Source organism: Miniopterus natalensis, chromosome 3 (genome assembly GCF_054644295.1).
Source record: "Miniopterus natalensis isolate mMinNat1 chromosome 3, mMinNat1.hap1, whole genome shotgun sequence".
Lineage (NCBI taxonomy): Eukaryota > Metazoa > Chordata > Mammalia > Chiroptera > Miniopteridae > Miniopterus > Miniopterus natalensis.
Window position 1 is genome coordinate 1958150 of NC_142083.1, and position 12087 is coordinate 1970236.

At 53.3% G+C, this 12087-nt stretch overlaps 1 protein-coding gene across 1 annotated transcript in view; it reads left to right on the forward strand.

Annotated features, from left to right (window-relative positions):
* ARL15 (ARF like GTPase 15) overlaps positions 1–12087 on the forward strand; it is a 257775-nt gene that overhangs the window by 69829 nt on the left and 175859 nt on the right. Inside the window, exon 2 of the mRNA XM_087815256.1 lies at positions 10180–10324. Coding sequence (XP_087671382.1) covers positions 10180–10324 — 145 coding nt within the window. The remainder of the gene's footprint in view (positions 1–10179; positions 10325–12087) is intronic.

The window sequence follows — 12087 nt, forward strand, 5'->3', positions numbered from 1 at the left end:
TCTTCCTTTGGTTAAGTTGTACGAGTTCCTTATATATTTTGGATATTAACCCTTTATCAGATGTGTCGTTGGCAGATGTGTTCTCCCACACAGTGGGCTCCCTTTTCCTTTTGTTGATGGTTTCCTTTGCTGTGCAGAAGCTTTTTAGTTTGATGCAGTCCCATGTGTTTATTTTCTCCTTTGTTCCTCTTGCCCTAGGCGATGTATCGGCAAACATATTGCTCCGAGAGATGCCTGAGATTTTGCTGCCTGTGTTTTCCTCTAGGATGTTTATGGTTTCATGGCTCACATTTAAGTCTCTTATCCATTTTGAATTTAGTTGCCCATTTCCCCCTCTGTTCTGAGAGTTTGTGGTTGGCTTGTTTTGTAGTGTGCGGTCGCTTTTCTTCTTTGTGAGTGTAGCACCTTCGTTTAACTTTAGGGTGTGTTATACGAATAATATCTAGACTTACGTTTTCATCTCATAGCTCTGTCTATCCCATGTTGCTCTTTTTTCTTTGTCAGGTTTCTTTCATATTAACGCTTTCCTTAGAGGCCTAGCAGTTCATATCTCTCTCCTGATAGCTGACAGTGGGTCATAAAGAGAATTCAGATTCTCTGTGAGCGGTGGGACTTGTCTCCTGGGGCTCTCACCCAGGGGTATTTGGTTGTTTTATTGGGGAGGCCCCAGTAATCATACCTGCAGGTTTTCTCTCTTGGGCTGGTCAGATGCTCCCAAGATGAAATCTGTCCAGCTGCCACCTGGAGATGTAAGAAGCCTGGCCTTTCCTCTCTGCTCCGGGAAGCAGGTGTGGGAAAGGGACCAGGGACCTCGGTGTTTACTTCTCCAAAGGGGACTTTCAGTTACTCCGCACTTACTTCGGTGTGGTGGGCTCAGTGAGGCCTGTCGAATGAGGGATCCAGCACAGGGCACCAGGCCTCAGTTTCCCGTTGCCCAGGCGTAGTCCTAGTGTACGTAGCACGTCCCTCAGCTCCTAGAAGATCACATTCTGTCGTCAGTAGCTGTCAGCTGGGCAGCCAATGAAAATGGACAGTAGTTCTGGGGGTCTGGACAGTGAGATCCAGCGCAGTTTGTCTGTGTAGAAGAAACCACAGGGAATACCTTTTTTACCCCGTTTTCTCTAAGAGGCAGTACTGCTCAGTCGTTAGTTTTTTCTGAAAGCAGATCAGACCTGTGTCTGAACTTCAGGTCACGTTAGTGGTATAATCTTTGGGAACATGGCTTGTCTGAGCCGTAGTTTCCTTTGGGGTCACGGGGCTGATCCAAGCGCAGGCCGCCCAGGGGAGCTGGGGGGACGAAGTGCGCTAATCGTCCCGGGGGGCTTGAGCAGCGCCTCTCCCAGTTGAGGGCTGTCCACCCCACGTTGCTAGGGGTACGGGAGGGCAGTCCAGGGACTTAGAGGTGCAGGGCAACTGGCAGCAAAGATGGTCAGAAGTGAGGACCACGTTTCTCCAGGGCACCGTGAAAAGTATTTCCCGAGCTGCGTGAATGCAGGGATTCTGAGTGTTCACTACTGAATAATGAATTTTGTTTGCTCTGAAATAGACGAAATCCCTTTACTTCCCTGGCCTTTGGGGCCAAATCCAGAAATCTTCTCTAAGACCAAGTCTCTAAGTTTAGTGCCTGTTTTCTTCTATGTAATGTATTGCTTCAGATCTTATGTGCAGTCCTTGGATCCATTTTGGGTTAATTTTTGCACATGGGGATGAACTGTAGCCAGTTCCACTTTTTGGTATGTGGCTTTCCAGTTCTCCCAGCACCATTTATTGAAGAGGATTTCTTTTCTTCATTGTGTGTTTTTGGCTCCTTTGTTGAAAATTATTTGTCCAGATACATGTGGGTTTATTTCTGGGCGCTCAGTTCTGTTCTGTTGGTCTGTGTGTCTGTCTTTTGCCGATACCATGTTGTCTTGGTTATTGGCGCTCTGTGGTATCATCGGAAGTCAGGGAGTGTGATACCTCTGGCTTTGTTTTTGTTTCTCAGGATGGCTTTGGCTATTTGGGGTCTTTTGTGGCCCATACAAACCTGATGATTTTTTGTTCTATTTCTTTAAAAAGTATCAATGGGACTTTGATGGGGATTGCACTAAATCTGTATATTGCTTAAGTGAATAGAGTTGCCATATGACCCAGCAACCCCTCTTCTGGGTACCTACCCCCAAATTTTCAAAACATTCACAAAGATATATGCACCCCTATGTTCACTGCAGCGTTATTCCGCGTTTCCAAGACGTGGAAACAACTGAAGCGTGCTGTGCTAGGCGCCTGGCTGAGGCGCATGTGGGACACTCTCAGCTTGAAGGAGAGATGAAGTGCTGCCATTCGCGACGGCACGGATGGGTCTTGCGAGTGTCAGGTTAAGCGAGACGTCAGTCAGTAAGAGCTAAGGACCGTATGATCTCACGGCAGGATGGTGGTTACGGAGTGAAAGGGGTGGGGCAGGAGGGGGTAGAGGGGCCCGAACACCTGGGGACGAAGGACTTGACTTTGGACGGCGGGCGCAATGCTCGTGCGGATCCCGTGTCAGAGAAATGTGCGCTCGAAACCTGCACGGTCCTGTTAGGCGGTTTCACCCCATACATTTAATAAAGAGAGAAAAGGAATAAAAATATTACAATAGACAAAATGTTGAGAATCACTGCCTGAGTTACAGCCTTTGGTCCACCATCTCGAGGGAACCTTTAAATTTTAACTCCACTTTTCAGCTCTTACCCTCTATTAACACTGAAGGATCAAAAGGTAGGAAAACAGTTTAAAACTGACTTGAAGCTTTTTTACCGTAATCCACAGCCCAGGGTGTGCATTCCCCTCAGTCCCCAGAAAGAAGCCTGGGGGGGTAGCTTGCCCGGGACTTTAGGAAGCCGCGGTCGGAGTTGGTCTGATCGGGAGGGGTCGCGGAAACTCAGGTGATGCAGGTGCCGACGAGCCTCGCTTCCTAGATTAGGAGACATCGGTGAAGCGACTTCTCCAGGGAGCCATCGGGCTCGATTTCAGGGGGACCGACCTTGCCTTTAGTAGAGACGCCTGCCGATGGCGGCAGCCCCCCTCGGCGGGTGCGACGCGACACCTGCTCCGGTGCTCCAGCCGGTGGGGAGGGCGGGCTGTGAGTGGGCTGTGGTGCAGGGGATGCTGAGTGTCCTGTCAGGGGACCGGGCCAGGTGCCGGGGAGTCGGGGAAGGTTGTCCCAGTCAGACTGAGGGGCGCGGAGGTAAGTCCTGGAGGAAATGCCGCTGCGCTGGGTTCTGGAGGATGGCTGGGAGCCGCCAGAGGGGGCGGCGGAAAGGGGGTGAGGCCGAGCATCGGCCCCTCTGGTGACACGGAGCACGAAGGGACTCGACCGGGAGCTACAGGCGTGGTTGGCACGGGGGCCATGGGTGTGGTGGGAAAATAACAACAACTATGATGAGTTAAGTTTTGTTTGTCAAACTCCGTTTTAGGTGCTTCACAGAGATTCGACATTGTCTCATGTGATCCCCTGGAACAACTTGGAGGCCAGAAATGACGGGAAAGGCCAGGTCATAAAGGGCCTGTCTGCTCAGACAGGAGTTCAGGCTTTGTCTGGACGGCTCTGGGCGGGTGGGAAGATTAAATCCTGGGAAGACGGGACGTGCTTTCGGAAGATCACCGCTAGCGTTTTGGAGACTGAGTTGGAGTCGGATAAGGCCCAGGGGGAGGATGCCGGTCAGCAGAGCTGAGTGTGTCATCCGGGAGACACGCTGCAGGGCCCTGGGCCTGGAGAGGAGCAGGAGGTTGTGGGACCAGGTCGGACAGGTTTGCAGGAACTGGTGACCGAGGCGATGGGTGGGCCTGAGCACCATTTGTTTGGAGCCTAGAGATTAAGTGAGAATGCTCTGTTGTTTCCCAGAAATCTGCAGTAGGAGTTCCAGTTAGAAAGCACAGAAACATCATTTCAGTTTGATTTTTTTGTTTTCCTCTTGTCTGTTACAAGACTGCCCATCGCAGTTCCCAAAGCACCAAGAGCAGAAGAATCTGTCTGCTGGGGTCTTCCCTGGGGGTTTTCAGACGATACTAAAGTCACTGGAAGGGCTGCCTGGGGACCCTAAGTCTTTGGAAATACTTTCATCCCCTGACTCTTTCTCAGTGTACAAAATATAGAAAAACACCCTTGTTAAGGAATATTAAAAGTGTTGACGGATTTTTTTATGCCTTACTTTCTGCTTAGAAACGTTCTGTTTGGATAGTGCCCATAAAAGAGGTTTAATAAAAAATGTATTAACCTCTCTTTCGCTTTCAGCTACATTTGTCTTTCTTTGCTCAGTAGAAGAAAATAGTGTGTGGTCTGCCGCTGACCCAGGTGAAGCCCTGATTGGGCATGTTTATTAATATGCAGGTAAAGCCTGTCCTCATTACAGATGGTCATGCCTCGGAATTTACTGCTGGTTTTATTGGATAACTCTGTTGTTATAAAAAATGATATTTAAAGATTAGACATTCCATCTGGCCGTTATAAGAGAAGAATTACATCCTGAAAATAAAGGCATTTTCTACTTAGTTTCCTTTCTGAACGTAGTTAAAAGAACACAGTCTCGCTCTAGCCGGTGTGCACAGTGGTTAGAGCATTGGTCCGAGGACCGAAGGGTCCTGGATTCGGTTCTGGCCGAGGGCACCGACCTTGGGTGTAAGCTCAGTTAGGGCGCGTGCGGGAGGCAACCAGTTGATGTGTCTCTCTCACATCGATGTTTCTCTCTCTCTCTCTCCCTCCCTCCCACTCTCTCTGAAAAGCAATGGAAAAAAATGTCCTTGGGTGAGAGTTAAAAAAAATGAACAAATACCGCCCAGAAACACAACTCATCCCCCTGACCTAGTTCCAATATGAGAAGACCGAAATTTTGGAGAGCTAGGAATATACGAGAGACTTGGATTAGAGTCTCTTTAACTCTAATTGTCAGCCAAGCGCGTTAACTGTTGAAACCAGGCCTCGAGAATGCCACTGACCAGGGGTGACGGGTGTGTGGGCTGGGAGCCGCGTGGGCCCTGGCCTGGTGCACCCAGTGGTACTCCCCCCCCACCCCCCGCCCGTTCGGCCTCCATGCCTGCTGGCTGCTGAGCACGAAACCCCTGCTTCTCTTGGTTTCTTTTGCTGCTGGAAGGAGAAGCCAGCAGCACTCCGAGCCCCCTGTCTTCTCTCCAGCCTGCCCCCCCCAGTTCAGCAGGAGCCGGTCCTCTAACTGCCTGCGATTGAGGTGCCGTGGCCCTCACCTGACAGTGTAGGGACCGGGCCTTGCATCTGCCCCTTCCTCCGCCAGGTGTTCGTCTGTCCACTGACTTACTTAACTCACTGTCCCTTGTAGCATTAAACACCCCTGTTCTGCTGCTCTGGTCGCTGGCTGCAGACCTGGAGTCCTGGGCCGAGAGAGGGCGTGAGTCAGAGCCCGGAGGCTGTCGCCCTCCCCGGAGCCCTGGCTCTCAGGCGCCTTTTCCTACCTGCATGCTGCCCTGGGCAGCATCCACCCGACGTCTCCCTCCTGACACCCCGCGGGTGTTACCTGGGGGCTCAGCGCTGCTCACGTGGCTTGAAAACGGCTCTGGGGCCAGGCTGTGCGGTTCAGACCCAGCTCCACTGAGGCGAGTTAGTTTACTTCCCTGGGCCTCAGTTTCCGTGTCTTTTTTTTTTTTTTTAACCCTCACCTGAGGTTATTTTTTCCATTGCTTTTCAGACAGAGTGGAAGGGTGGGGGAGAGAGAGATTGATTGATTGCCTCCTGCACAGGCTCGGACCAGGGCCGAGATGGAGCCTGCAGCCCAGATATGTGCCCTTGGCCGGAATTGAACCCGGGATCCTTCAGTCCATGGGCCGGCGCTCTAACCACTGAGCCAAACCTGCTGGGGCTCAGTTTCCTCGTCTTAGCTTCAGAAGCATGTAGTTCTTTTTTCGTTGGGTGTTCAAGGGAGTGAATGAATGAACACACATGAGTCACTGATAGCTGGTGCTTAATCCTAGTAGCTGCCTTTTTTTATTTTTTAAGTTATTAGCACACCCATCCTTCCTCATTCCTAGAATGCATTTTTAAAATTTGTTTTCATTGATTTTTAGAGAGAGATAGAAACATCAATGATGAGAGACATTGATCAGCTGCCTCCTGCATGCCCCTGACTGGGGATCGAGCCCACAACCTGGGCAGGTGCCCTGACTGGGAATCAAACTGTGATCTCCTGGATCCTAGGTTTGATGCTCAACCAATGAGCCACACCGGCTGGGCGTAGAACACATTTTGGTTGTATTTTCAACGGACAGCCCCCAATTTGACTATTACAGACTTGGAAAATACTGTAAATTGTGTAGTTTTAAATATTTTCAGACTTCTTAATATTTTATTTATTGAACATGTTTAGTGTTAGAAAACACGTGTAGAAACTTACATTTTAAAAACTTTTTTTTTTTTTTAATTGTGAGAGCTGGTGAGGGGCCTCCTTTCGGTTTTGAAAACAAATTTCTTAGGAATATGTCCACTTCCAGTTACGGTGCGTTTTCTCTCACTTTTACATACCAACTAAGTGAGGAAGCCTCAGCCTGAGGAGGATTTATGGAGCCTGTGCCAGGCCACGCCGGGCCCACAGGTAGACCTGGCCCCTTGCCACAGGGGACCTGCGGCCTGGGTGCTGAGACCTGCTTGTGAGTGAGGAGAGCGCAGGCAGTGACAGGGCTGTGGGAGCCCCGAGCTGACTGGAGACCGTTTTCCAGCAGGACACACCGCTCCAGTCACAGTGAAATTGTGCTCAGAATAAAATCATCATTCATCGTGAAACACTGAGCATCGATGGAAACCAATGCCGTGTCCCTGAAGGCGAGGGATTCGGCGACACGGGACAGTGGGCAAGGCTGGCAGTGTGGGGCAGAGCCCCGGCCGGAGGGTTTGGAGCGAGACTGAAGCTGTGGGACGACTCTGTCCCCTGCTTGCCCCCTGGCACCCTGGGGAGCTGTCCAGCCCAACTGTGAAGCAGTCTCAGGACCAGGACGAACGCATCCTTGGTCAGTGTGTGACTCTGTCAGCCAGTCCTTTTACAGTTAGAAAGCATTCCACGTGGCACAGCGTTGATGGCAGGAGAGAATGTGTGCCGTGTACGGAGGGAGGGAGGGTGAGTTCTCCGTGAGGGAGCAGGACAAGGCTGCCCAGAGCGGGTGCTGCCGAGCAGAGCACCGAGCAGGAGCTGTAGCTGGGCCTTTCCCTCTGGGTGCTCCGGACTGGGGGCTGGGGCGTGAAGTGCTGACCCCTGGGTGCTGCTGAGCAGAGCGCCGAGCAGGAGCTGTAGCTGGGCCTTTCCCTCTGGGTGCTCCGGACTGGGGGCTGGGGCGTGAAGTGCTGACCCCTGGGTGCTGCTGAGCAGAGCGCCGAGCAGGAGCTGTAGCTGGGCCTTTCCCTCTGGGTGCTCCGGACTGGGGGCTGGGGCGTGAAGTGCCGACCCCTGGGTGCTGCCGAGCAGAGCACCGAGCAGGAGTCCATCGAGTAGGATGAGAGCAGGGCCTCAGGACCCTGGGGCTGGACTGTGAGGCGTTGACTCGTGGAGGGACAGGTTTGTGGTTTGGAAGGAGCTGGACTCATGAAGGTGGGGACCTTGTGGGGACTGAGACACCCAGTTCAGTGCTTAATTCGTGCCTTACAGTGTCATTTGCTGAGCCGTTCCTCACCGAGTACCTGCTGGGACAGTGGCCTCTCAGACCTTCCAGACGCCGGCACGTCCCCATCAGAATGGGGGCACTTTAGGACAGTCTCGCTGCCTTGGTGCCACCAGACTGAAGTGTGGGCCCTTGTTTACCTTTGTGATTCAACCTTTAGCTTATTTTCCCCTTAATACGCGCGTCCCCCCTCCTCAAAGCAAATATCCCGAAGATTTTGCTTATGGTTTTCAGCTGACCCACTTTCAGCTGAGGAACGTATGATTCGTGCGAAGTCTTTGACACAGTTTTTCCTGGCGATTTCCTTCACGCAGCATCCAGGGCCTTGTCCTCCACGCAGCCCTCACCCCCAGCGTAGGTAGCAGCCTGTGGCACGTGCCCAGCGGACACGTCCTGCGTCCTGACCTGGTGGGAGAGACACACCGTGAGCCCCACGGAGCCTTGTCTGAAAGACCTGTGAGCTGGGCAGCGCAGGTGACAGACCGGGGCCCTGGCTGCCCTGCCCGGGCACAGTGGTCCCAGCACTTGTTCCGTCTCCTGCCGCAAGTCAGGGCCAAGGGCTGCATGTCTTTGCGCCTTTTGTGTCCTGGTCTGGTCTGGGGTGGGTGGGGCCCCTGGGGCTGCTGGTGCTGAGGGCAGCAAAGGGCCCCAGTCTGGGCTGACTGCCGAGCCCTTGCCCAGGGACCTAGCTGTGCCCTGCGGCACCTTAGGGACCGAGCCCCGTGATGAAGCTGTCTGCCTGCCCGCTCGGCGCCTTCTCAGAGCCTTGAGCAGTGACCCGAGCCTCCCAGCACCTCCCGAGGAAGGGGTGTGGATGCTGTTAAGCGTCCGGCTAATCCCCGGAGACGGAGCGTGCTGGCCTGCGGGCCTGCGTGGCCACACAATGCCCCAGTGTCTGGCCTGGGAATGGAGCCAGAGTTTGCCACTTGCTGTCAGGGCTGCCGACAGCATTGTGCTGGGCATTGTGCCCCGTGAAAGGGGCTCGCCCCGAACAATGCCGGCTGCTCGGGAGGCAGACACAATGAACTCTGGTACAGTGTAGTCGGGGGCCGGAGTGAGTCATTTTAAGTAAATTGACTATGAGATCCTAAGCTTCATTAAGTTTTAAAATGAAAAACAAGTGAAAACTTCGTTAGGTTTTTAGGGACAGACTGGAAAAGCATGGACATTAGCCCCCCATTTGAAGTAACATATTAACCGTCTTATTTTTTGGCTCAAAATCTGATACTATTTCTGTTTAACCATAGGATTTATTTATTTCAAATCAATATTCAAAGATTCTGAGATTTATTTAAAAGATTCTGCCTTATAATAATTGTCAATCTAACCTTTAGGGGTTTTTTTGTTCCAAAATAGGAAATACCTTATCTCTATATTCTGTGGTTCGGGGGCCACCTTTGTTTTATTTACATGTGGTTCGGGTTACTCCAGAATAGCTGGGGACACAGACCCTGAAGTGCAGGAAGGAGACTGGCCAGGGGAGGTGTCTTGTCAGGTGATTTTAAGGTCCCTATGATTGGAACCGCGGGGGCGGATCACTGAGCAGAAGAGAGGAGATGGAAGGAGACAGAGAGTAGGGTGCCGTTGCTAAGTGGCTTTTTCTGTCAGAGTGTCTCAGGTGGCCTAGAATACGTGGAGAGCAGGCATGGGTATCAGTGGGCTCAGCTGCACAGGTTTTATACCCTGGGTTTAAAAAGAAGGTGAAATTCTGGAACTTTTGGCCAGAATGCTGAGTCTTGCTGGTGTGTGAATGCTTTAAACGGTGACGCAGAGTCCGGTTCAGGGTAGTTAGAGTCCAGGGGATTCTGGCAGAGGCTCTGAGCAAGATTAGGGGTGACCAGGAACAGGGTCTCTCTCCCCCCGCAAAGACCAAAGCAGCGCAGGAGGAGACCCACTGTGTGGCTAGTGGGTTACCGGCCACAGCTGAACCCTCAGAGCTCTCCTAAGCGAGTAGCTGCCAGCCCGTGGTCGTCTTGTGTGGGAGTGCACACATCACACACATGTGCGCACCTATACACACCAACAACATACATGCATCTCACACACGGAGGATACATGCACACACATCTTACACAGAGAACATGCATGCACACACACACTTAATACATACATGTGCACACATACACAACACACATGCATATATCACGTGTCTTCAGTTGTCTGTGAGCAGGAACATCCTATTTGACGTTTGAGACGTTGCGGTTTAGAGAGCAGCTGGGTGCCTGGCAGGATGCTCCCAGGCTGGAATTTTCTGATCTCCTTGTGAGCAGGTTCAGGTTGTGCGTCTCGGGCAGGAGAGCCAAGTAATGACGTCACCCTCACAGCGCAGCAGGAGGGGAGCCGTGGGTCCAAACCTGCGCCCTCCCTGGGGATGGAAACCTTGATCCCTTGGTTAAGGTGGTGTCCTCTGGTTTCTCCACTCTAGTTACCTTTCCCCCTACTCAGTGACAGGCTGTTTAATTGCTTCTTAATAACCATGTGCTATGTCGCTGAGGTTTGTGTCCATGTCCATGTTTAAGAGCCGCATCTCTCCTCTCTTGGCAGTGTTTCCGGGCGCTGTGCTGCAAGGGACCCCCGCCCGCGCGCCCCGAGTATGACCTGGTCTGCATAGGCCTCACGGGCTCCGGCAAGACCAGCCTGCTGTCCCGGCTCTGCAGCGAGAGTCCGGAGCACGTCGTCTCGACCACAGGTGGGTCCAGTCTCCCCTTCCTCCCTCACCCCCGATGGTCTCATTTCTCACCTACTGGGGGGCCCCTTCCCCCCTCATTGCTGGTTAAGAGCTCCACTGTATTTATGTTACTTTCAGAATCTCTATCTGGTTTTCAGAACAGATTCGAGGGGGTTTAGTCACCTTAAATTGCTGCACCCTCTGTCCCTCTAGGTGGTCATTTCAGTGCCACTGAGTAAGTCACGCTCGGGCAAGTATCACTGCAAAGTGACCCGGAACCTGGGCTTTAGTCTTGTGATGGTGGACGCAGCGCAGGCCCCTCAAGTGTCCGTCCCCTTGAAGTGTCACTTTAACCCACTCTGTTGGTCATGTGGTCCCTGAACAGGGTGGCTGGCGGAGTCCGTGTCTTCCCTCTGCATCACCTGTAGAGCTGGTGCAGGACCACGGACCAGGTTCACTGTGCTCGTCCCACACGGCCCAGGAAGGTCGGCCTGGGCAGCAGCTCCCAGTCCGGGCCCGGCAGTGTCTGCAGACAGTGTCTGTGACAGTCTGGTTGTCACGACTGGGAAGGGCTGTCACTGACTTCTTAGGGCGGAGGCCCAGGATGCTGCTGAACACCCCACCAGGACAGGGCAGCCCCACCAGGACGAATGATCTGGCCCCAGGCGTCGGGGGCTGCCCTGGAGCTTCGTCACTCCCCCAGTGCTTCCCCCTTTCGCAGGAAAGAAGCGTAAATTAGAGGAAATAGTGGAGGAACAGTCGGGGAGACAAAGAACAGAGCTGTCCAGGAGGAGCTGACATGGGGCGAGATGTTGTCTGGGAAAGGTGGAGCGATTGTCCATTCGTCCAGCTTTTGTTGAGCACCTACTATGTGCTACGTCCAGTGTCAGGAGTAAGCCGGGATCCCAGCATCCCAGGAGACTCAGCCCACTGGCCACATAGACAGGAAGTTCGTGTCCAGAAATGTGTAAGGAGGAGTGGCCCCGGTGCTGGGGCGGGGAGGGAGGGAGGCACCGTGGGGTGTTCCGTGTTGGGTCTTGAGGGCGAGTGAGCCTGGCAGACAGGCAGGAATGAGAGCAGACGGGGGGAAGAAAGGCCGTTTGGGGCACAGGGACAGCTTGTGTGGTGCAGAGGGCCCTGGAGCCGATTGGCACCTCCCGGGAACCACATTTCTGTGTGTCCGCAGTGCGTGGCCAGTAGAAGCCAGGGGTCAAAGCACAAGAGCTGGACAGTGGCCAGAGCTTGGCCATCCTTTTGTACCACGCTCAGGAATTCGAGCTTCTCCTGCAGGTTGTCCAGGGCTGGTGGAGTGTTTGAAGGAAACCGCGTGGTCAGTTATCTGAGAAGGGCCACGCCAGCCGTGACGTGGAGGCTGAACCATAGACCTACTGTTGGCCATTACGAAGGCAGTGACCACAGAGAACTATTCTAAGGATAAATAGTTCACACTTACTGAGTGTTTGCTGTATACCAGGTGCTAAGACGGAACGTGGTTGTGCTGTACTTGGAGGTATAAACATGGCAGTTACGAGACAGGGAGCATTCCCACTGGGGGTGACAGAAGCCCACGTGAGCGTGCGATCAGGCAGAGAGGACGGGGTGGGGAGAGTAGGGTGGAAAAGGCAGCGGTGTCAGGGAACAGGTAGTGCCCCCCTGGGTTGGGGCCCCAGGTGTGGAGATGCGGGGGGCGCGGTGAGCCGCGGCGAGAGGGCGCCCGTGGAGCGGTGAGCCAGCTGTGCCCTGATTGTGGGGCTGGAGGGCTGGAGTAGGGTCGCTTCCCCCGG